The 26,546-nt window shown below is 42.4% G+C and overlaps 1 protein-coding gene across 1 annotated transcript in view; it reads left to right on the top strand.

Moving 5' to 3' along the window:
• Positions 1 to 22,700, top strand: part of LOC127049826 (uncharacterized) — a 459,120-nt gene extending 436,420 nt beyond the window's left edge. Inside the window, exon 2 of the mRNA XM_050951098.1 lies at positions 22,191 to 22,700. Coding sequence (XP_050807055.1) covers positions 22,191 to 22,700 — 510 coding nt within the window. The remainder of the gene's footprint in view (positions 1 to 22,190) is intronic.
• Positions 22,701 to 26,546: the final 3,846 nt, after the last annotated feature.

The raw sequence follows: 26,546 nt of genomic DNA, 5'->3' as shown, positions 1-26,546 counted from the left end.
CTGAGCATGTGAGCAAGAACCAGCCAGCCAAGCACTTGACAGAGGGAGAACGCTCAGTACCTCCTCAGAGCACTGGCCCATCCTTTCCAGTTTTCCATCTCCAACCATGGCCACCCCTGATGCTTCAGAGGAGAGAGATACCAACATCCTTTGCCACGGGGGGTGAGGGAGGTGGGCTAGGGGAGAAGGGATGCCTTCTTGATCCCTTCAGGTGGCTGTCTGAACCACTGAAGTGTAACTTTTAGGAATAAGGCAAACAGGAAGGAACCTTGTAACCTGTTGTAACCTGATGTAACCTTGTAACATCATCATGCTCAAAACTAATTCAGTTGTTTGCCCCCACAACTCCTATAGCTCTTCACTCTTGCTGGTACCTCCCAATGTATTTGTAGAGGTCATATCCCCTCTCAGCCTTCTTTTTGCTAAGCTAAACAAGCCAAACTCTTCCAGACTCTTCTTATAAGATAGGCTTTCCATTCACCTGATCATCCTAGTAGTTGTTTTCTGCACCTGTTCTAGATTGAATTAATCTTTCTTGAACATGAGTGACCAGATATTCCCAAGATCTTACAAGTGCCTTGTATAATGGCATTAATACTTCCCTATCTCTACTAGAAATACCTCCTTGATACACCCTAGGATCATTTTTGCCTTTTTCACAGCTGCATCAGATTTGTGGCTCAGTCATCCTGTTAGCGACCAACATACATAGGTCTCTCATCCTCTGTTGCTGCCAAATAATGAGCCCCCAGTCTGTAGACTCTAAGTGTAAAATCTTGCTTTTATGCTATTGAATTTCATTCCAACTATTTGTCCAGTCTCAAGGTCATCTAGATCTTCCTGTATAAAATTCTGACCACCCTCTGTATTGACAATGCCTCACACATTTTTCAATCCCTCCTTGCCCTTTTTTAACACTGGAAGGTGTGCATCAGGTGAGGCCTAGCTTAGCTTCTCCTCTCAATTGCCCTGAAGCACAACGTTACCAGTCCCAATAGTTAATGGGACTAAATCAGGAGGCCCAAATAATCTTCATCCAAGAATATTAAAGGAACTGGCACATGAATTGCAAGCCCATTAGCAAGAATTTTTAATGAATCTTTAAACTCGGGGGTTGTACCATATAACTGGAGAATTGCTAACATAGTTCCTATTTTTAAGAAATGGAAAAAAAGTGATCCGGGTAACTACAGGCCTGTTAGTTTGATATCTGTAGTATGCAAGATCTTCGGAAAAATTTTGAAGGAGAGAGTAGTTAAGGACATTGAGGTCAATGGTAATTGGGACAAAATACAACATGGTTTTACAAAAGGTAGATCGTGCCAAACCAACCTGGTCTCCTTCTTTGAGAAGGTAACAGATTTTTTAGATAAAGGAAATGCAGTGGATCTAATTTACCTCGATTTCAGTAAGGCATTTGATACAGTGCCACATGGGGAATTATTAGCTAAATTGGAAAAGATGGGGATCAATATGAAAATTGAAAGGTGGATAAGGAACTGGTTAAAGGGGAGACTACAATGAGTCATACTGAAGGGTGAACTATCAGGCTGGAAGGAGGTTACTAGTGGAGTTCCTCAGGGATTGGTTTTGGGACTAATCTTTTTATTATTGACCTTGGCAAAAAAAGTGGGAATATGGTAGTAAAGTTTGCAGATGACACAAAGGTGGGAGGTATTGCCAATACAGAGAAGGACCGGGATATCCTACAGGAAGATCTGGATGACCTTGTAAACTGTAGTAATAGTAATAGGATGAAATTTAATAGTGAAAAGTGCAAGGTAATGCATTTAGGGATTAACAAGAATGTTTGTTATAAACTGGGGATGCATCAGTTGGAAGTAACAGAGCAGGAGAAGGACTTCTGAGTATTGGTTGATCACAGGGTGACTAAGAGCTGCCAATGTGATATGGCTGTGAAAAAAGCTAATGCGGTCTTGGGATGAATCAGGCGAGGTATTTCCAGTAGGGATAAGGAGGTGTTAGTACCATTGTACAAGGCACTGGTGAGACCTCATCTGGGATATTGTGTGCAGTTCTGATATCCCATGTTTAAAAAGGATGAATTCAAACTGGAACAGGTACCGAGAAGGGCTACTAGGATGATCCAAGGAATGGAAAAACTGTCTTTTGAAAGGCAACTCAATGAGCTCGCCTTGTTTAGCCTAACCAAAAGAAGGCTGAAGGGAGATATGATTGCTCTCTATAAAATGTATCAGAGGGAGGGAGAGGAATTATTTAAGCTCAGTACCAATGTGGATACAAGAACAAATGGATATAAACGGGTCATCAGGAAGTTCAGACTTGAAATTAGATGAAGGTTTCTAACCACCAGAGGAGTGAAGTTCTGGAATAGCCTTCCAAGGGGAGCAGTGGAGGCAGAAGACATATCTGGCTTCAAGAGTAGGCTTGATAAGTTTATGGAAGGGATGGTATGATGGGATAGCCTAATTTTGTCAATTAATTGAACTTTTACTATTAGCGGTAAATATGCCAAAGGTCTTTGATGTGACACTAGATAGAGTAGGATCTGAGTTACTACAGAAAATTCTTTCCTGGGTGTCTGGCTGGTGACTCTTGTCCACATGCTCAGGATTTAGCTGATTGCCATATTTGGGTTCTGGAAGGATTTTCCTCCAGGGCAGATTGGCAGAGGCCCTGGGCGGTTTTCGCCTTCCTCTGCAGCGTGGGGAATGGGTCACTTGCTGGAGGATTCTCTGCACCTTGAAGTCTTTAAACCAGAAGTTGAGGACTTTAATAGCTCAGACATAGGTCAGGGGTCTGTTACACAAGTGGGTGGGTGAGATTTTGTGGCCTGCGTTGTGCAGGAGGTCAGACTAGAAAATCATAATGGACCTTTCTGACCTTAGAGTCTATGAGTTAGGTCAGATCCAAAAACTTTGGCTTAAAATTCTTGAGTGTTTTTTAAGAGACTATGCATGGGGTTCTTATCTGCCCTCTGGTTTTTGAACCTTTAGAGTGCACTTGGTCACATTTTCTAGCTTTTATCTGTAACCCTTCTGCCCCTCTGAGTTGGCAGCAACAAGGGTCAGGTTCAGTATCCAGGGGTTCCGTTTCAATAACGCAATGCAAAACCGGCTAGAGCCCCCACCCAGTGACCTGGGACAATTACATACCACCTTCCAGGTGCTCTAGGAGGCAATACTTCCCCTCTCGCAAGCACGGAGTCTGAGTGTAGCAAAATCCTTTTAATAAAGGAGGGAAACAATGTGGCATCATATTGGGGAAACACCACAAACAGGATTCATAACATAAACCATGAGTAAAAGACCCACCAAGTAAATTTTGGTAGTGTCCTTTTCCACTTAGGGTCTTAAGTCCAATCACCCCAAAGTCCAACAATCCAAAAATTTCTGTCCCTCGTCAGTGCTGCCCCCGAGTTCAAAAGTTTATTTTGGGGAGTTTTACCCCCCAGCCTGAGTGGAAATGGAGGGGGCACACAGAGTGTTAAGGGGCACCTTACTTGGGCTGGGGCCAACTGCTCTGCCTCTCTGTGGAGTTCTGCTGCAGCCTTCACCACAAACAGCTCCACTCCACCAGCCGCTCCACTCCTCCAGCCGACCCATGAGCCACTCCGGTCATCCCCACAAACTACTCCTCTTGCTCACTGTTTCTTGGGCCACACCAACCATCCTGCAAACTTCTCCACTCCACCCACTGTTCCATGAGCCACTCCAACCATCCTGCAAACTGCTCAGCTCTGCTCCACTCACTGTTCCGTGGCTCGCGTCAACCTTCCCACAAACTGCTCTGCTCTCCCAACTGCTTAGCAATATAGCTTCAGGCTCCTCCACTAGTTAACACAGCACTCAGCTCAGTAAATTTAGCTCTTTTAGTGATTTCAGCATGTAGTAGGGTAGCCCCACTGCTGGTACACCATTGGCCCAAAGTGAATTCAGCTCAACAGCCTCTAGCTAGATTCCTAGTGGAATCAAAATTAGCTCTGTGTGTTCCAGGCCCTCAAAAGGGGCCCATACCATCAGATACACATACCAGTCCCCAACCTCTCTCAGTTCACTGGGTTTGGGAGCCCATGTCCCTTGTCTAGCAAGTGCTACTTAGCTGATGGTGAGACCTTCTGTCACAAAACAGTTTCATAGTCCTTCATTCACATTATTAGGGTAACACCACTTTATTCCTCCTGCCCCAATAACAGAGAAATTGGGGATCCCACAGCTGTCAAAGTGACCATTTTGGCCTGCCGTGGACTCATGCTAGGCGGAGTGGGTATGCTTATGCAAACAAGATCAGCCCCTGAAATTCTTTACCACACTCACCATAATTCACCACCAGATGTCAGGGTAGAGCTCATCCTGACTCTGCTTACATATCTCACAATGAAGGCTAGAAACTTGCTTTTCTAAAACATAAAACACTGAGATTTTAAATGTAATCCCAAGACTCCTGGATCCGGGAATTCAAGAGTAACATCAAATATTGTGAGAATACTATTGTGAAAGTTGTCAAGACCACAAAATCTTGCAGTCCTTGCTTCATTCCATGCAAGGACTTGTAAGTTAAACCTACCTGAAGTGTTTATTGTAACTTTTGAATTCTAGAGCATATTTTTTTCTTAATGACATTTAGAATAAAATATTTCTACCTGTATAAAATCATATTTCTAAAGGGAGACTTCCTTGTTTAGCATTCATTTTAATTGGACTATTTGCAGATCAAGGTATTACTCAAATAAGAGTAGCATATTCTGTCTGGAAAGTTTGTTTTGAACTGGCCATTGATATTATTTTTTAATTGTTTGTTATATTGCATAGTCTGAGACAACTCACTGCAATAGGATCTTAAGTACAATGGGAAGGGGTATTAAAATAAATAAAAGATTAAATTACCATATATAAGAAGGACAAAGGCTTACTCAGAGTGCTTTAAAAACATTAATTAATCCTCTCAACTGGCCTATGACGAATGTATTCCCCATTTTATAGATGAGAAAACTGAGGCAGTGAAGTGATTTGCCCAAGGCAAGGCAGTCAGATTGAGGTTCAGCACACAGGAGTTCCTGGCACTCAGCCTAGTGCTCAGACCTAGATCACTGATAGGGTTGGGTACATTTAAAAATGAATCTACCTGAAAGAGCACTACTTCTGATGGGAAAACACTGAAATAACTAATTTGACTAGTTTAAAGGCTAGAAGCACCAGGGACACAGTATGTGCACAATGTGCAAAGATGATTTCTCAAAAAATCTTAGTGAATCGTTTCCCACATCAGGTGATATGGTAATAGAGTGCTGTTTGTATTAGTCCTGCTCAAACATTCTCTTTGTAGTTAAGCACTGGAAAAATATCCCATAGAGACCACAACTCCTATTTTTCATTTGCCCAAAGTGAATACCTGGATTCTCCCTCTATCACCCATAGCCCTTGAAAAAAAGCTACAAAGTACACGAATCTTTCAGTCTGAGCAGCAGCGAGTCACATATTGCTGTGAGCTAACCCAGGGGTTCTCAGACTTTCGTACCGGTGACCCCTTTCACACAAGCCTCAGAGTGTGATCCTCCCTTATACATTAAAAACATTTTTTTATATATTTAACACCATTATAAATGCTGGAGGCAAAGCAGGGTTTGGGGGCAGGCTGACAGCTCATGACCCCCTGAGCTAGACCATGCCATAAGATCAAGTAGCCAGTACTTTCAACAACTGCACAACATACACTATGCTCAAATCATTCAATCATGAATGTCAGCAAGGCTTCCATTCTGCAAGGAGCTATTTATGATAGACAAAAAAGATGTGATAAAATATTTCAGTGCTACAGCTTTCTCTGATCACTCTAATGGCCTCATGTGCATACATAACATTTTGCACTCAGCTATCAAATCAGGAACATTTACATATTCAGCCACATCCCTTGCAACACCTTTCCACAGTCTAATTGCCAGGAAATGTATCCAGATATTCAGAACAAACAGTCTTTCTAATTGGGTCCCATTGGTACAATTTTCTATAATTTAAACTCCAGACTTAGCATTTAAACTCTTCAAATATTTGAAGATGTTTCTCTTATTCCCCCATCCCCTCCTATTCATCACATAGCTGTACTGTATATATCAAGGGCCCAACCCTACAAATCCTTACTCATGCCTCCATTGCTGCATAGGAGTAAGGACTGAGTATGTGATCATAGTTTTGCTATCTATTGTCTTGATCTTATCTCTTCAGTTAATCCCTCCAGACTCTTAATTATTTTTTTACTCTTCTCTGTATTCTTCCACTCGGTCAGAGCATCTTTGCGTTACTGAAACTCTCAGAACTTAACTCATAATTCCAGATATGGTCTCCTTGCATGTATATAGCAGGGTGGCCAAATTGTGGCGTGCGAGCCACGTGTGGCTCTTTTACCATTAAAGTGCAGATTATGGAGCCTCCTTTGCACCCCCTCATCCTCCACCTACCAGACTGGGTGGGGGGGAGGGGAGAGCTCGGGACTTCTGCCTTGCAGTGGGGTGGTGAGGTAGGGACTTCTGCCCAGCGAGAAGAAGGGTCTTGGGGCTTCATCCATGCAAGGCACACATGCCAGGGTTCAGAGTTTCAGCTGGAGTGGGGCTGAAGTCCCAAGCCCCAGCTCCTGGCAGGTGTGCCCTAGCTCTTGAACCTCTGAAAATTGTTGTATGTTGCTCGGAGGGCCAGTAAGTTTGGCCACCCCTGGTAAATAGAGAGGGACCCTTACCTCTCTGCTTGATGGCATGTCCAAGCCTTATAGGCAGAAGTTTTGAGTGTACACTTTAGAGTCTAGATATACAGTAACAATTCTATTGCACTGTTTCCTGCAGCTCTTCTTAATAGCAGAAGTTCTGTATCTGATGGAATATATTTGCTTGTACTTTATTAGGTTACATCAAAATACTGCAGCCCTGATCCACCTATGAGTTTCTTCACTTTCACACTCCACTGATTTCACCAGAATTACATCAATATAAAACCAAAGTAACTTCAATTGTGGATAAGAAGTTGCTGTAAGTTTTGTCACTAGTAAGAGGAGATATTGCTTATAGACAATTGTTTTGCTATTGTGTGGCTATATTTCAGGAATGAAAAAGTTATGCCGAATAGAGAAGGCCATTTTGGCTCTTTTTGTGAGACAAACAGCAGTCTGAACTATAGCGCGTCTGGTCCTGTATAGCAAACTTGGTTCAAAAATTTCAGAATTTTTTTTATAAAAAGGAATACATTATTCCCTCTTTCAGTAACACATTTCCAAAAAAATCTGATACACTGGGGGTGAGACCCTTGTCTCTCTTCCCCCCAACCCCCCAATGTTTCAGCAGCACTGCACTCAACACAAAGCAGCTGGAAAGCTGTTCCAAAGAGGGAGAGGGGGAAGCTCCTGATACAGGGGAATCCCTGGGTGACATAAAGCTGGCATATCCAGCTCTGTGCTACATGCTTCCCAGAACAGTGCATGGTTCATGCAGGCCTGATGACAGAAGAGGGTGGGATGGGAACAGAATTGCAGCACACTGATCCACGCCAGGGAGAAGCCCCTAGGAAGCTATAACAAGTTTGTTCAAGTAAACCTGTTATTGCAGAGGAAATTCTATTTAAAAAAAAATGGAACAAAAAAAAAGGAGTTTCCCAGAGAATGTGAATCCCAAAAAAGTTACACTTGAAACATTTTTTATTCTTTTTTATTCTGAAAATTTCAGAGACTTTCCCCTCCCAAAATGAAACCTTTTCAGTTGACATTTTTACATTTTAATATAACTAAGATTTTTGTACATTTTAGATTTTAAATTTAATATTTTATTTTTAAAATGCCATAGCATAGCTTCTACTCTGATTAGTACTGTGGGCCTATCTTCTTTTCTTATTCAAAGTGTAAGTCTTGAACGGTTTGATTACAACAAATGGAAGACACTTTGAATAGGTAGCAGCTATTGTTTCAATAATTTTAAAACTAAGATCAAGAACCAGGTGCACCAGTGCCTCAACTCGTGGGCAGAGGCAATGGCCCAACATTGTCCTCATCCTCCTTTCCCTGTCTGGGTTGTGATGTGCCCCTGAGGGAGTAATGAGGGATGGGAACAAATTAGCCCAGGGAGTGGAAGCAGTGTGCAGGGAGAGGAAGAATAAAATTCTACCTTGTCCTTGCCCAGGCTTTGCAGAGTGCAGGGAGAGAATAATCCCTCATACCTTCCTCCCAGCTATATATCCACAGAATCTGGTTCTTAAGGACTACAGAAACAAGCCCAACACCTGTTAATTTTTAAAGGCTCATCTACAACCAATATTTACATATCCAAAGCCTGCCTCAGCATTGATTATTTTCATCATGAATCACTAGAATTTCTTTAAATGGTGATGAATTATTTAGCATGATGTTCTATTTTTGTATATTTAAAATAGTTCTTTATAGGAAAAGTTGCAGAGGTCACCATCAAAAGTCAGCCATTGCCAGGAGTCCAGGAGTCCACCAGCCTGCGAGGCAAGCTGCACAGGAGCTGGGAAACCTGGAAACCCAGCTCCCTGCTAGATGCTGCCATTGAAGGGACAGGATGGTGAGCTGGCAGGAAACCAGAGAGGTTTCTGATGGAATCCCGGCTAGGGTTCAATAGAATTTCAGCAAAATTCATGACTCCATCAAATACACAATTTCTGTTCAAAAAGGTTCCATCAGAAAGTGTCCAAGCAGCTATAAGTGACAGTTAAAGTAGTTCTTAGTACAGATGCCATCTTTCTGAGTTTCCAGGGGGTTCTTGACCCCTGCTCTGCTGCAGGCCCTGCCCCACCTCTTCCCACCCAGCACCTCCTGCATGCTTCTGAACAGGTGATCTGTGGCAGGAGGGAGAGGCTGAGAGGGAGGGGGATGAGAAGATCGGCCAGGCCACCAAAGGGCTGGAGGTACTGGAGGGGGGAGCTGATCGCAGGGGGCTGCCAGTGGGTGCTGAGCAACCACTTTTTTTTTCCAGGGGTGCTCCAGTGCCAGAGCACCCACGGAGTCAGTGCCTATGGTTCTTAGGCTGGTCTGAACTGCAGTGGGGCCAGTTTGGGCCCAAAGATTTTTGCATCCATGCACTTAAGAAACTAGCATGTTTAATGCCCATCTCCAAAAGGGCAGCTGGTCACTCTTGGTGGAGGTTTTTTCAATATCATCCCAGCCTCACCCTCACATTCTAATAAGCAGATGTTGGGTGGTATAATTTAGCAACTGTTCATTATTCAATCCCCAAACACTTACACTAAGAGAGGCCAAGATCCCTGACCTTAACTGTAGGTTGCATTCTTCATCCATTTGTCTTACACATTGTTTAAGGAGCAAAGTCAAGTGAGCAATTTGATTTTTGCCTTGATTAATGAAATCAGATCCTTCTGTTTAATTAAATTGTACTTTCAGTTGGAAGGCATGTGTGTTCATAGAATTAGAAGTTGCAAAGTTGTGTTACATTGCCTAGTTAAACAATTTTCTGCTACTCTTGCCTTAAAAGCTGAGGAAATGACAGCCAGTTCAAGTGATTTAAAATAGTCACTGAAATATTCCAAGAATATTGTTTTGCAGTTTGCTATGAAAAAGGAGGCTGTAATGTCCAAAGTCTTCCACTGTATTCTGGTGGCCAATTTTAATCATTTCACAATAGAAAGGGGACTAAATCCAGCTGCATTTACATTTTTTAAGTCATCCATGTAACCTTTAAAAATGTTTTTAGCAATTTACTTTAGAAAGGACTATTTGGCACATACTACACTACTCCTGTGGGCTAGATTGGCTGATAGTTGTCTCTCTTGCTACACCTTATAAAAATATTTTATTCTGATACTTTGCTTCCTTAAGACAGGTATTTAATTTAACGGCCTTGAAAGTAAGGGATAACTGGCATTTAGCTTTTGCCAGGTCCAATTCTCAAGGAATCTTTCACACAGCTTTGCTAGCACCTCAGCATCTGAGCTATTCCATTCCTAGACCTCTTAGCAGATGCTGTCAATTGTGCCCAGTTATTGGGAGTTTTATGGAATCATAAAAACATAGGTCTGGAAGAGGCCTTTAGAAGGCATCCAGTCAGTCATCCTGGTGATGAGGCAGCACTAATTAAGTCTACACCATCCCTCACAGGTCTTTGTCAAAGCTATCTTAAAACCCTCTATTGACCTAACTACCCTTAAGTTTTTTCCTAATATGTAACCCAAATCTTTTTTGCTGTAGATTAAGCCCATTAGTTCTTGTCCTGCCTTCAGTGGACATGGAAAACAATTGATCATTGTCCTCTTTATAACATATTTGGAGACTTCTGACATGATGTGGGCAAACATCCACAAACGAGTAAGTTGAAATCAGCAGATTCATTTTCACTTGTCACATAGGACATGCAATTTCTAATCATATGAATCAATCTTCAAACTAAAAACAAATTTAATAAAGCTGAAGAGGGAAACAAATCAAAGGTTAACTACAAGAGATTTCAGTTGTCTGCCACAACTGTTAAAACAGCTCACCAGTACACAATTTACTTTTCACAGAGATGAAACTGCTTATCCTCTATGCCACTTAGTCCTTAAAAAAATATCCTTTAAAAAAAAAAACCTACTTTTCACAGAGATGAAACTGCTTATCCTCTATGCCACCTAGTCCTTAAAAAAATATCCTTTAAAAAAAAAAACCTACAGTTTGCATACATGTTTTTGGAAATTGTTTTCGCACTTCCACTTAGGTCAATGACTAAGGCTACGAGTCTTTCACAGAGGTCTCAGAAGTCACAGATTCTGTGACTTTCCAGGACCTTTGGGACTTCCGAAGCTGCAGAGTTAGTGTGGTTGACCCCAAGGGCCACCTGAGCAGCCATCTAGAGGAGCAGCATCAGCAGGACCCCAGGCCACTCTCCTTTCCCCCAGGAGCAGTGGTGGTGAGGAGTTGGGCCGCTCTCCCATCCCCCAGCACCTAAAATTTAGTTGGGGTAGTTTATTGCCTATGACCTATCCATGACTTTTACAAAAAATACCTATGACCAAGTCATAGCCTTATCCATGACACACTTGCTAATATTAGAGATGGTTGAAAAATTTCTGATGGAACATTTCTCTCATTGGAAAATGCTGATTTGATAAAAATCAAAACATTTTGCTAAGTTTTTGAGGGGAATTCAGAATGTTTCCTTTCCACCTTATTGATACACGTAGAATAATTGTGGCAATTGTGCATCTTAAAAGATGATGTAAGCGCCAGTTATTGTGTGTCATGCTGCTTCATTATGAGTGGCTAAGAAGTCCAATTCTTGAGCAAAAGTCCTTGCCACAAACAGTGCAGGCATAAGGCTAGAAGCTGAAGCCAGCACACTATTAGGGCTTGAAGCCTGAGAGAGAGGAAAGCACAGCAATAACCTCTCTTCAGCCTTTTTGATTCCCTGGTGCAGCACAGCCCTCCAGTGTGGTCTGTGGCTAGCTGCATCTTTCCAGCTTATAGTGTCAATGATGAAAGTTTAAGTCAGTCTTGCAAACACCCTTGAATCTGAGCCCAGATCAGCCTCGTGACTTGGAGCGTTCACAAATTTGCCACATTTTCCATGTTCTGTCCACCCAGCTCTGAAGGAAGTGCAGAAATAAGGGTGGTAATACTGCAAGCCCCCCTGCAGCTCCCTTTTGGGTCAGGACCCCCAATTTGAGAAACGCTGGTTTGCCCTGTGAAATCTGAAATGGTATGGGGGGAAAGCACACAAAAGACCAGATTTCACGGTCTGTGTTTTTTATGGCCATGAATTTGGTAGGCCCTAGATACAGTTAATCCTACATAGCAGAATCTATATATAAGTGGTGGTATTAACTATTTAAACTTCTGGTGCAGTCAAACATACTTCCTGCTATAATCATTAGTGTGATGGCTAGTCCAATTTTATCACAACTAGCATAAAAGTATTGCAAAATTGCTGAAGCTCCTCTTCACTTTGTGCAAAGAAGTTCTCTTAGGAGGTGTATGACTTTGATTTTTGCGCTTAGACTTGCAACACTGAAGAATTTTCCATCTGATCTTGTACAAAGATTTACACCTTCAATATTAGATGAGAAAGCGTGATGAAACAGTAGAAAGAAGAAGAATATACCAAAGAGTGTTGGTGCCAAAACACATCTCTATTTGACACCACTGTGGATATCAAACCTGTCAAACTGATCATTCTACTGGACTGTAGCCTTTATGCCATCAAGGAAGGATTGAATCAGACTGAAGGCAACCAATTCTCTCCAGTAATTGGAAAAAGGCCCTTTCGGCTGACCAGGTCAAAAGCCTCTGTAAGATCTATGATGGCCACATAGCCACGTTTTCTTTGTTCTTGACACTATTCTTGCGGTTGCCCTTAATGCAAAGGCCATGTTAATAGTAGATCTACAAGAACAGAAACCACACTGTTACCACTACAAAAAGTCCCACTCCTGCTGGTAATAGCTCACTTTAACTGATCAGTCTCGTTAGAGTGTGTATGGTAACACCCATTGTTTCATGTTCTCTATGTGTATATTATATATCTTCCTACTGTATTTTCCACTGCATGCATCCAATGAAGTGGGCTGTAGCCCACAAAAGCTTATTCTCAAATAAATTGGTTAGTCACTAAGGTGCCACAAGTACTCCTGTTCTTTTTGCGGATACAGACTAACACAGCTGCTAGTCTGAAAGAAACCACACTAACTCTGGATATACATGTTCATCAATAACTTGCAATTTTTTAAAGTGACCCATGCAAATGCCTTATCAACATCATCAAAGAGAAATTTCTCTGTAGTAGTTGCAGTCGCCCCACCCCATATTTTTTTAAACGCACACAGTGTTATGTTGGCAGCATCCTTAAAGTCTTATGGTATCACTCCTTTCCTCCAACAGGCAAGCAAAACATTGTGCAGATGTTTAAGCACAACCTGTTCTCCCTGTGTCCATACTTCAGCTGGAATTCCATCTTTCCTGCAGCTTTTCCTGGTGTTAGAAAGGTGATTGCCTTTTCAAATTCATTTATAGATGGTTTTATCTCTTCAATGGTCTGGAGACAACATTTAGTGCTGCTTCAGAAACACATGAAGGAATTTCACTTGAAGAGTTTGTGAAAGATGCAACACTGGATGGAACACTGCTTCTGACAAGGTCGTCTCCACTAAGAGATGACTAGAGCAGTCTTTTTAGCTGAAGGACCTATACCTTTTTTAATTCCATCACACATACCTTTTGCATTTCCATTCTCAAAGGATGTTTGTATCTTCTTGCACAGATCAAGCTAGAAAGATTGAGCACAATACTCTCTTGGCTGTTCTTAGATTAGCACATGTCTTAGGAGAAATCTTCACCACAACATGAACCTATGTTCTGCATTTTGCTACAATAACTGGAAGCATTTCTTCAGAGGATGCTGAAAACGAGTCTCTCTTGTATAGTCTTTTACCAAAGGCTAAGGTTGCAGCTAAATGGAGTGTGTGTGTGTGCGTGCACGCGTGGTGTGTGTTTGTTCCATGCTGCATTAGCATTCAAAGAAGGTGCAATTTATGGCATAGTTTTCTTGAGTTTCACAGTGAAAGTTGGAGATACCTTCCTTGATCTTTTGTATTATTGATGTTAATGCATGGTCAACACTTTTTTATTTTGAAGCACACAGTCTGTGTGTCAGTCTGCACTATGCAAAACTTCCTCTAGGTGTTTCCTGTGGATGACAATTAAATCCAGTTGGTGCCAGTGTGGAGACACCCAAGATCTGGATGAGACCTTCTGGCGGTGACCATGTTGGAAGTAGGTGTTGGTAATACATAATCTTCGGTGGGTGTAGAGCTCCAGTAATCTTTGCCCACTGTCATTCATTTTTCCCACTGTATGGTGGCCAGTGCATAGTAGCCACATCTAGTGAGTTGAGCTAACACTAGTGTTGAGGTTTTTTACCCACAAAAGCTTATGCCCAAATAAATCTGTTAGTCTTTAAGGTGCCACCGGGCTCCTCATTGTTTTTACTAGTATTGAAGTCTCCTAGTAGATAGAATTGCTCACTGGTGGCAGCTTTTGATGATACTGTTGAGCTGCTGATTGCTCCACCTTTGAAGAAGGGATGTGGTCTAAGTGTTGGAGTATAAGTTCTACTGATGTTAGTAAAGCCACTTGTGGTAGATACTCCTAGTGAAACAATATCTTCTGACATGTATAATATAAAATGTCAAAATTATAAACTCAAAATAAAGAGATTTGACCTTCACCTAAATTGTTTTGATAAGATAATAAAATATTTCAGAATATTTAATCTCGTAAAAAATTCCAAGATTTCTACTTCTTCTGAAAAAATGAACTTTCAAAATCTCAGAATCTCCCACAACATGGAAATTCTATTTTTTTCAACCAGCCCTAACTATTAATATTTGGCATTTCCACCATATCTTTCACCCAAGGAACTCAAAAAAACTTTACAAATACTAGTTTTTTAAATCGTCACAATAGCTGAGAAGGCGGCAAGCCTAATTATATCAATTTTGTAGATAGATAAAGAGGTAAAATGATTTGTCCAAGGTCCTCCAGAGTGGTGATTATATGATTATAGTAAAGCAGTGTAATCTAGCATATAAAGCATGGAAGCTCTGTCATATGCTAGAGTAACATTTGAGTAACTTCTTCTATCCCAGGATACACAAAAGAATGCTGTTAGATCCATTTGGCTTTTTATTATTATTTAAGAACATACACAGTAAACTACAAAAAAACTAAGAGAAAGGTATGAAGTTCTCATCTCTCTATTCCCCCATTATCCCTCTGTGGTTTAGAATAAATTAAAGCCACTAAACTTGTGTTGTTACAGCTACATTTAGTTTTTATTGACAGTGTGATCTTCTTCTTTTATTTTCATGTCAAGGTGACTGTGCAGTGGCGGAAGAAATGCAAGACATGGCAGAATATTGGTTTTGATGTAATCAGACCAATATGCTGTGGGGAGTGTAACAATGTGGCCTCTGGCAGGACACTACTGAAAGTATCAGTTCAGGACAAATTGCTTAGAGCAGGGCAGTCACAGCCCAACACTGAGGTTCCTTCACTATCAAGGCACACCAAACCAGCCAGAGAGGACTTCGGTTTCACCCCGCTGGCTAACCAGAAGTCATACAGCAATTCCCTCAGATTCTTCAGTTCCCCAGTTTCACCACCAGTGCCACTCCTTATGGGGATGAATACCCCAGTAAAAGAAAAAAGGTTCTTCCAATCCCAAAGGACGAAGCCCCAGACCCAGGTCAATATACAAGTCAGATCTCACCCAGAAATCATGCTGTTGCCAGTCCTTTAGAATCTAAAATCTAAAGGTTTATTCATAAAAAGAAATATAGATGAGAGCTAAAATTGGTTGAAGGAATCAATTACATACAGTAATGGCAAAGTTCTTGGTTCAGGCTTGTAGCAGTGATGGAATAAAATGCTGGCTTAAATTAAGTCTCTGGAATATATCCACAGCTTGGATGGGCCATTCAGTTCATTGTTCAGAGCTTCAGTTTGTAGTAAAGTTCTTCCAGAGGTAAGGAGGAGGGTTGAAGACAAAATGGAGGTGTTTCCAGGGCCTTTTATATCCTCTGCCATGTGGATAGACATCCCTTTGTTCTTACTGTGGAAAATCACAGCAGCAAGATGAAGTTTGAAGTCACATGGGCAAGTCACATGTCCATGCATGATTCAGTTCTTTACAGGTAAAGCAGCTATTGCTCACATGCTACCTTGAACGTTCCGGGGAAGACTTCTCATATGTGGATTGGAGTCTCCCAAGGTCCATTGTCAGTTAAGTGTTTCTTGATTGGACACTTAATCTGAAGAGTCTCTTCTCAATAAGCTGGCCAAATGCTTCACAGATGTTGCTTAGAATCAAACACATTGAGATACAAGTACATACCCAATATTCATAACTTCAAATACAAAAAGATACACACATACAGACAGCATAATCATAACCATCACATTACAACCTTTACATAGACACCTTACTTGACCTCCTTTGTAAAAGAGTTGGTACAACTATAGGACCTTGCTTGCAACAATGATCTATATGGTCACAATTCATGTCAGTAACGTCATGGGGAGGGAAATCAAAATGTATTTTGACTATTTTAAAGCATAGCAGCACCTCAGTGAAAAAAGGTCACTACATGAATTGCCTAAATGCCAAATTATCACCTTTGCAGCGCACATACATGATTTTTGATTTCATGATAGATGTATTAAGTATTTGTAAGCTGTATTTTTTGTGAGAAAGTCAAATCCTTTTAAAAAAACTAGTGATACAAGAATGTGTGTACAGTGTGTGTTCAGAATGTGAGTAGGTACAGATCTACAGCATTTTCCTTTGCATTGGTGGGTTTTCTCTTCCATAGAAATACCAAAAGTTATTTAAAACATACCACAGAGCAGTTTTCTAGCTCCAGTTCAGATATGGAAAATGTTTTTCATGCTGACAGTTCAGTTTAAGGCAGAAACCTGTGATCAGGAGCATGACACAAGATTGTTGGTTGCTAGGATTCACTGTAGACAGATTTTAAAAAGTCCTTGCCTCCATAAATTCTCACTTTTCTAGAAGCACCAAAATCCTACAAGTCAGGTCACGACATGCTATGAATAAACACTAAAAACATAATTCCGTCATCAAGTGTCAGAATGAATGATCCCCTCAATAGTGGTGGTCATTACTATGGGGGCACTGCCATATTCAGAAAATTAAATAAATGCATGGATGAATTCTGAAGTTCCACAGTCCCATCTTTTAGATGAAGAATATAAGAAGGGGCACCTGCTCCAATGTCCAAGATGCTGTATTGTACATTCCAATGAGGGCTCCATAGTAGTAAGACTTCATTTAAGAGCCCATCAGCATCTTTTCAGAAAGATCTTTAAGTAATGAGTACTTTTGCAGCTGTGTAGATTTACATTCCAATTTAATAATTTAAGCTGCCCCTTAGTCTTTCCAAAGATTGTCTACTGACATTACAGTCAAGGGCAGAATATATGGGTTATTTTCCACTCTCTCCATTGAGTCACATGGGCTTGATCCATGGTCCTCTGAAGTCAAAGGAAAGATTCCCACTGACTTTATTGAGCACTAGACCAGGCCCAACAAGCCACACTCTGCGTTCAGATCTGCATAGTCAACTTCCACTAAAGTCAGAGAGCAGAATTTGAGGGCGGTAGCTGACTATATATTTGAGAACAGAGTTGCTTGAAGTATACAACGGGAAAGTTAAGCAAGCTGTATATGTACATGCCATTGGATCAGAAAACAAATACAGAAGTCAGGGTAGAACTGGTAATTAACCACTGCTACTATATGTTGGATGAATTGGTACATTGTACTGCTAAAAACCTGGACAGACTCCTCTCTGATTACAAACATTTTGTTGTGCACAGCAGTCCTTAGCATTTTATAAAAAAGGCTTTGTATCTACAGTAATTTATTTTCATGAGATTCAAAAACCCCACAGGTCTCATGACTGGTATTGTCCAGTGCACCAAGCTGATTTTACATTTTACAGCAGCTTGGAACATTTGAGAAACAGACATCAAACCATGTTTGGCTGCTTATCTTGCTATGAACTGTTATCATAAATGGCACCTTATCAAAATATTCCAGTATAACTAAAAATAGAAGTGTTTGGTTGATTTTTTTCATTAAAAAGGTCATGCATTGTTTCAAATAAATTACTCATTCAAATCTGAGAGTTTTTTCCCCTCAGAAAAGTCAGGTCTTATTTTAGTTTATGGTTTACTGTTAAATATTGCAATGTTATGGCATAAGGTAAAAAATGCAGGGTCTAGATCAAAGTCCATTGAGGTCAATGGAAAAACTATCCCAGACTTCAAGGAGCTCTGGATCAAGCATTAACTACTATTCAGAAAAATAACACAGGGTACGTCTACACTACAGGATTATTCCGATTTTACATAAACTGGTTTTGTAAAACAGATTGTATAAAGTTGAGTGCACGCGGCTACACAAAGCACAATAATTCGGTGGTGTGCATCCATGTACCGAGGCTAGCGTCGATTTCTGGAGCATTGCACTATGAGTAGCTATCCCATAGCTATCCCATAGTTCCCGCAGTTGCCCCCGCCCCTTGGAATTCTGGGTGGAGAGCCCAATGCATGATGATGCAAAAACAATGTTGCGGGTGATTCTGGGTAAATGTCGTCACTCATTCCTTCTTTGTGAAAGCAATGGCAGACAATCATTTCTCACCCTTTTTCCCTGGATTGCACTGGCAGACGCCATAGCATGGCAACCATGGAGCCCGTTTTGCCTTTTGTCACTGTCCCCATATGTGTACTGGATGCCGCTGATAGAGGCGGTACTGCAGTGCTACACAGCAGTATTCATTTGCCTTTGCAAGGTAGCAGAGACAGTTATCAGTTGTTCTGTACCATCTGCTGCTGTCATAGGTGCTCCTGGCTGACCTTTGCTGAGGTCGGCCAGGGGCGCAAAGACAAAAATGGGCCTGGGTCATTCCCTCCTTTATGTTGTATCTAAAAATAGAGTCAGTCCTGCCTAGAATATGGGGCAAGTGTACAAGAGAACCAGTGTATCAGAGAACCAGAGAGCACAGCTGCTCCGTGTCAGATCCCACAGAAATGATGAGCTACATGCCATTCTAGGGGGTGCCCCTGCAACAACCCCACCCATTGCTTCCCTCCTCCCCCAACCCTTCTTGGCTACCGTTGCAGGGTCCCCCCATTTGTGTGATGAAGTAATAAAGAATGCAGGAATAAGAAACACTGACTTTTTAGTGAGATAAAATGAGGGGGAGACAGCCTCCAGCTGCTATGATAGTCCAGGCAGGACATTAAACGGTGGCGGGGAGAGGAGCCCAGCATCCCACTGCTATGATAGTCCAGGCAGTACAGAATCTTTTCTTTAGACATGAAAGTCCAGTTGCTATGATGAGGATGGTTACCAGCCGTTCTGTACCATCTGCCAGGAATAACCGGGAGTAATTCCTATTTTTACCCAGGCGCCCCTGACCAACCTCACCTGAGGCCAGCCAGGAGCACTCATGGGCTGAGGACGAGGACGCCTACCAGTCCTACTGCACTGTACCATCTGCCACCGGGGAAGGGAGGGGAGAGGATGCTGCTGTTCGTTGCCCCAGCACCATGTCTACCAGCAGCACGCAGTAGACATATGGTGACATTGAAAAAAGTCAAGAAACAATTTTTTTCCCTTTTCTTTCACGGGAGGGGAGGGGAAGTAAATTGACGAGATATACCCTGAACCACCCCGGACAATGTGTTTGCCCCTACAGGCATTAGGAGCTCAGCCAAGAATGCAAATACTTTTCGGAGACTGCGGGGACTGTAGGATAGTCCTCAGTCCCCCCTCCCTTTCTCCATGAGCGTCCATTTGATTCTTTGGCTTTCCATTACCCTTGTCACACAGCACTGTGCTGTGGACTCTGTATCATAGCCTGGAGATTTTTTTCAAATGCTTTGGCATTTTGTCTTCTGTAACAGAGCTCTGATAGAACAGATTTGTCTCCCCATACAGTGATTGGATCCAGTATCTCCCGTACGGCCCATGCTGGAGCTCTTTTTGGATTTAGGACTGCATCGCCACTCGTGCTGATCAGAGCTCCACGCTGGGCAAACAAGAAATGAAATTCAAAAGTTTGTGGGGCTTTTCCTGTCTACCTGGCCAGTGCATCCAAGTTCAGATTGCTTTCCAGAGTGGTCACAGTGGTGCACTGTGGGATACCGCCCAGAGGCCAATACCGTCGATTTGCGGCCACACTAACCCTAATCTGATATGGTAATACCAATTTCAGTGCTACGCCTCTCGTCGGGGAGGAGTACAGAAACCGGTTTAAAGAGCCCTTTATATCAATATAAAGGGCCTCATTGTGTGGACAGGTGCAGCGTTAAATCGGTTTAACGCTGCTAAAATTGGTATAAACGCGTAGTGTAGACCAGGCCACACACACCTTCACAAATCCAGTCTTCCCTCTGTATGTATTTCCTGGAACTCAGCAAAGCCACCAGGACTCTGTAAACTGGGTGGGGAGGAGGAGGCCACGTAGAGCAAAGAGGTCACACAGCATTAACAATTGTATGGATCCACTAGTTAAAACTCAGAGGGAGTGAACAAACAGCAACCACTATAAAAGCTGATGGACCGTACTAGCAACTCAAAGAGACAGCATGGACCTCCATAGCTTGGGAAGAGGAGGATTCCTTTTCCACAGAATAGCACATCAGTTCAATTCATGAAGCCCGTTCTCAGACTTGGCCTAAAACAGAATTTGGCCCATGAAGTGCAAGGGGTACAGGGCCAATTTTCTAGAAGAGGCAAACAATGCAATGCAATTTGACGAACTGTCCAAGAAAGTGTCCTCCTCAGCTCAGTTCAATCAGAGAAGCCACCTGGACCTTTTAGGTATTAATTTTTCTTGTGAGTTTAGTGCTTGAGAAGGGTCTTTTAGAAAATGAAGCCACCCCATTTAGCCATTCAACTGGTAGAGTGCATGCAGTGACTGGGCAAGTTTCCCTATACCACAAGCACTGATATATCACACCACTTAACTAATAATGTTAGTATAGAGCAGCTAACACATCTGTTAGGCCTCAATACAACCATTGTAAACTGGATGCTTCCAATACCCCAAGCAAGCTCAGTCTAAATCCAGTGCTCATACAGCTAATCCAGTTGCTTCTCTCCTAATAAATGCAACTCCCAAGTCTTCATTAAGTATCACAAACCCACGTTCCCCACCGATGTATCACATCCTTGATCTAGATAGACCATGTTCAGGTGAGACTGCAGAGCTGTCAGAGAAAGCACATACTCTATCAGATATTGTTTCTTTGGCAATATGGTACAGAATCTTGAGGGCAGGTGAAATTTGAGCTAGGTGTCCACCTTACTGCTTGTCCCTCTCTCACATCTTTTGCAGTTTGTACAGATAACGTGAAAGGAACAAGGCATAAACCTTCACCTTCAATCTTTATAAAAGTTGCATGCACATCAGAGAATCTTTTCTGGTGTGACTTCTTTATGGAAGCAAGGATCTCACATTTTCAGAATTACTGTGCCTTTCTCATTCACTACAGTTCTTCCCGGGCAGTTTGATATACATCTGACTATGCAAGGAAAGATAGGGTATGTCTACATCTACAATTTTGCAGCGCTGGTTGTTACAGCTGTATTAGTACAGCTGTATAGGGCCAGCGCTGCAGAGTGGCCACACTTACAGCAACCAGCGCTGCAAGTGGTGTTAGATGTGGCCACGCTGCAGCGCTGTTGGGAGTGGTGCATTGTGGGCGGCTATCCCACAGAGCACCTCGTCCCATATCGGCGCTGTGGCTTGTGGGAAGGGGAAGGAAGTGTGATTGTCTTTCCGCTTCCTGTTCCTGTTCCAACGCCCAGCGGTGCTTTGTTACACATGAGGAGCAGTGTGGCAGCATTGTGACTGTACAGCGCTTTTTCTGCAAATTTTTTTTAAAATGGATTCCCAGCAACTGACGACCTTATTGATGAATGTTGCCAGCACATCGCGCTTGGCAGTGGAGCTATTCCTTCAGCTGCAAAAAGTGAGTGATAGTGAGAGTGACAGTGAGTCAGATGATGATATTGAATTGCCTCACTGTGAAGACAGTACATTGCTTGTGGCAGTAACAGATGTGCTCAGCTCCCTGGACCAGCGCGTTTGGTCTCGGGAAACCAGCACTCAGTGGTGGGATCAAATCGTCCTGCAATCCTGGGATGACGAGCAGTGGCTGCAGAACTTTCGGATGAGAAAAGCCACTTTCATGACACTGTGTGCTGAGCTCTCCCCTACCCTGCGGCGCAGGGACACTAGATTTAGAGCTGCCCTGCCAGTGGAGAAACGGGTGGCTATTGCAATCTGGAAGCTGGCAACTCCAGACTGCTTCAGATCGGTGGCGAACCACTTTGGAGTGGGGAAGTCTACCGTTGGAATGGTGCTGATGCAAGTTTGCAGGGCCATTAATCGCACCCTGCTAAGAAGAACCGTGTGTCTTGGGAACGTGCAGGACATTGTAGATGGCTTTGCGGAAATGGGGTTCCCTAACTGTGGAGGGGCAATAGATGGGACTCATATTCCTATTCTGTCACCACCCCACCTGGCATCAGAGTATGTTAATCGCAAGGGTTATTTCTCCGTGGTTCTGCAAGCGCTTGTGGATCACCGTGGGCGTTTCACTGACATTTACTCAGGATGGCTGGAAAGGTGCACGATGCACGCATATTTCAGAACAGTGCCCTGTTCAGGAGGCTGAGGGCCGGGACTTTTTTCCCAGACCGCAAGATCACAGTAGGGGACGTCGAAATGCCCTCTGTGATCCTTGGAGACCCCGCTTACCCCTTAATGCCATGGCTCATGAAACCGTATACAGGGAAGCTTGACAGGAGCAAGGACCGGTTCAACTACAGGCTGAGCCGGTGCAGAATGACTGTGGAGTGTGCTTTTGGCCGTTTGAAAGCTCGCTGGAGGTGTCTTTATGGGAAGCTAGATTTGATGGAAAGCAGCATCACCGCTGTTATATCCACGTGCTGCACCCTCCATAATATTTGTGAAGGGAAGGGTGAAAGATTCAGTGAGGAATGGACCTCCGAGGTTAGACGCCTGGAGAATGAGTTTGCTCAGCCAGAGAGCAGGGCTAATAGGGAGGCCCAGGAAAGGGCTTCAAGGATTAGGGATGCTTTAAGGGAGCAATTTGATTCTGAGAGCCAGCAGTAACGTTTTATGCATTTGATGTGCTTTGCTCTACCTCATTGTGTATTATTTACCACTTCCAGCAGCAATAAAAAACGTAGTGAAAGAAATAGAAAAAAAACCCTTTATTCAACATACAGTACAAAACATGCAAGGGGGTAGGAGTGGTTGACAGTACATTTACAGGTTTTACTATGTCCTATTTTGATCAATATTCACTGTCTGTTGCACTTCAGCATTACTATGCTGCAGAATGATGGTGGTGGAGTGAACAGGGTAAGAATTATAGTTATCAGGGCTAGTAGGTGATCTTATAGGTGTTGGGGGCAGCTGGGGATAATAAGGAACTGGCTGCTGGAGAAAGTTGTTTTGTGAATATACAGGGTGACAAGGAAGAGGGCTTTGGGAGGGCTGTGGGTTAGCACGGTACATATTTGTCTGCATGGCTACAAGAGACTCGAAAGACTCAGTTTGGCGAGACAGGAGGCTTATCATCTGCTTTGTTGTTTTTTTGGCAGACAATTCCTTTCTCCTGCTTTCTGTTTGCCTCCACAATTCCTTTCTCCTGCTTTCTGTTTGCCTCCATTTCTGTACAGTCTTTCTCTACTCCTGTACACTGCTTCTCCATTCCTCTGTCTTCCTACTTTCCCTGTTGTAGTGGCTCATAACAGACTTGATCAATTCCTCTTTTGATTTCCTAGGATTGCGTCTCAAGTTCTGCAACCTACGTGAGGGCGGTGATACAGCTGCAGTAGTCAAGGTCCCTAGAAAACAGAGAGATAGAAACATGTAATACACAGAGGCATCATTGTTTATCATCAAATTTTGAAGGACTTTTGAGACTTTAGGTAGCATCCTTCTCACATACCTCACATAACACAGAGAGGGCAAGCAAGCTAAGTCATGGCGAGCAATGGGGTGAGTGTTTTTGCAAAAATTGCCCCTTGGGAGTGGGAATTGACCACTGGGTCGCTGGGGTTTATCAGCAGTGGGTACAGGGGGTAGCTGGTGTCCTGAAGAAGGGACAGTAGTGAACAGGAAGGTGTTGAGCTAGGTGCTTGGGGGGTTGGGTTTTTTTTTGGTCCGCTTTCACCCTGGGTGGCTGGTAAACAGGGCAGCAAACCGCGGTGCTGGATGCCTGCTTGGAGGGGGGGGTCGGGGAACGCCAGAGCACACCGCTGGGAAGGAGACCTGCTTGGAGGGGGAGTCGGGGAACGCCAGAGCACACCGCGGGGAAGGAGACCTGCTTGGAGGAGGGAGTCGGGGAACGCCAGAGCACACCGCGGGGAAGGAGACCTGCTTGGAGGAGGGAGTCGGGGAACGCCAGAGCACACCGCGGGGAAGGAGACCTGCTTGGAGGAGGGAGTCGGGGAACGCCAGAGCACACCGCGGGGAAGGAGACCTGCTTGGAGGGCAGTGGAGTTTGCTTGATTACCAGAGAGGCTTCCTCAGGTATGCTGGGATACCTGCTTATTCCACGGAGGTCAACAAAAACGCTGGTGAGTGTCTACACCTGATGACCAGCGCTGGTGATCCAGCGCTGGATCCTCTACACCCGAGGCACTACCGGGTGTACGGCCAGCGCTGCAAACAGGGAGTTGCAGCGCTGGTAATGCCCTGCAGGTGTGTATACATCCTAAGTTGCAGCGCTGTAACCCCCTCACCAGCGCTGCAACTTTGTAGTGTAGACAAGGCCATAGATGCTTAGCGAAATCAAGCAGCACTTCTTGCTACAATATTCTATATAACAATTTAATACAAGGAAACATTTTTCAAGAAGGTATCTTAGCCTCTGAGACGGGCCAGTATGCGCGCTGTTGCTCAACACAAAAAGCAATGCAACAAAACAACAAATGGTGCACTGTCTGCATCTCTTATGGAACTGAAAGGAAAACATGAGCCTTTCTGAACAAACCCATAGAATTCTCTCCGCTTTCACATTTGATAGCATAGTTCTATAATGCTTTCTGTAGGCTCTCATACACTATTATGTTCCATACTCAATTTATAAAGAATCCTATTGGTTTCATCCCTATTAAATTCTAGAGGAATTTTCCATAAATATCTCAAAATGGCTTCTTCAGGAAACATACCCTTATTGAGCTATATTTAATTTTTTCCCCCTAAATAAAAAATGTCTTTGAATGCTTGCCTGATATGCAGCTCTAAGCGTGTGCCACGATGAATCAAATCCTAAGGGATACAATACTGAACTCATGTCCTCACAGGAGCAATTCCAAGGATCAGAAGTCTATTATTTTATAACAATTAATGTGGAAATACAATCATTCATAGCAGCATGTTCATTAGTACCATTTCTGTTTTATCCTAACTGGAAGACTTTGTCATTGTTAACCCAGTGCATAAAGAACTCATGAATACAAGACTGATTTGGAAGGGGATTGTATTATTGCAGGGCAGAAGAAGTTTGTCCATATATTTCAGGAGTCTGCCTGTACTCATCAGTACAATACTACTATCTAATGAGGAAGACTCATTGCAATCTGGAAGAACTAAGGATATCAAGTCAGGTTTGTGGACACAGCAGTTAATCTGAACCCACCAATACAATAAAGCCATCTAAAATAGAAGGGGCAATGCATGCTGAAAGAATTAAGGATATTGGTCTACATCTGTCAATTACCTTGATCACATTAATACAGTAATATTGTTTTAAATGGAAGTAGTATTTCCAGTGTTGTAGTTAGTTATTTGAAATGTTTATATACAACTGATCCATTATCTTTCCCCTTCCTTTTGTAAGTAATCTGATTATGCAAGTGATCCACATTTTTTATGATTAGCAAAAACAAGCAGCTAGTAATGAAGAAGCAGTTTGAGATATACAGATCAATATTACAAATAACTAAATGAATACCTTTCCGAGACCTGAAAAAGATCTCTGGTCAGCCCAAAAGCTTGTCTCTTTCACTAATAGAAGTTGGTCCAATAAAAGATATTACCTCTCCCACCTTGTCTCTAATTATACAGCAGTCATTGTTCTTTGCAACATTCATTTACTCAAGCCCAGGTAACACACACTTATGTTTAATATAATTAAAAAAGCAAAAGCTTAACCCAAAAAAGGCTAAACAAGGCAACTATGGCCAACTCCCTGCCCAAACACTAAAACAAGGATCAGCAACTGATAAGATGCAAATAGGAAAGGAAAGATTGAAAAACAAGTGCAGTATCTAAAGAGAGGAAATTTTAATAAAAACAATGGGCAAAATACAACAACAGCAAGAACAAAAATCTAGGAAGGAAAAGTTCAACCAAATATGGGAATGTTCACAAGACAAAAAGTAAAGAAAAAAATCAAAAATAAATAAAGCAGAACTTTGTGCATAGGAAGTGTCTGTAATAGGGTTTTATATGTCCATTGAGAACAAATCTGGTGCCTATGTCTTTTACACTGTGAGGGATAAACAATTGACTAAAATAGAGTTTAAACAGCTTTGCCAACATAAATATAACCAGGAGATACAAGTTGTATAAAATTTGATCCGAAAGCTAATACTGTTGCGCTGACTTTCGCAAGCACAAAGTATTGTATGAATTCAATAATATATATTTGACCGATATCTATTGCAGTCTTTTTTTTTAGGAAGGCTTATTGAATTTCACCACATTTGGAATGTTTCTCGGTGAAAGGCATTTGTGTTACATAAGGTATATGCTATAAAATGCTGCAATCTCCTCTCCCATGTTTATAAAGAATGAGTTCTTTTGCTTCCTCTTATACATAATGTCCTGAAAGATTAAATATTGTAACTGTTTCAAATATGAACATTTAATGTACGGATCAATGCTATTTCTGGACCTCAAGATTGCTCCAAAATGTATGATTAACTCATCTAATACAGAGAT

This window comes from Gopherus flavomarginatus, chromosome 4 (assembly GCF_025201925.1).
Source record: "Gopherus flavomarginatus isolate rGopFla2 chromosome 4, rGopFla2.mat.asm, whole genome shotgun sequence".
Lineage (NCBI taxonomy): Eukaryota > Metazoa > Chordata > Testudines > Testudinidae > Gopherus > Gopherus flavomarginatus.
This window is presented reverse-complemented; position numbering and strand designations above follow the sequence as displayed.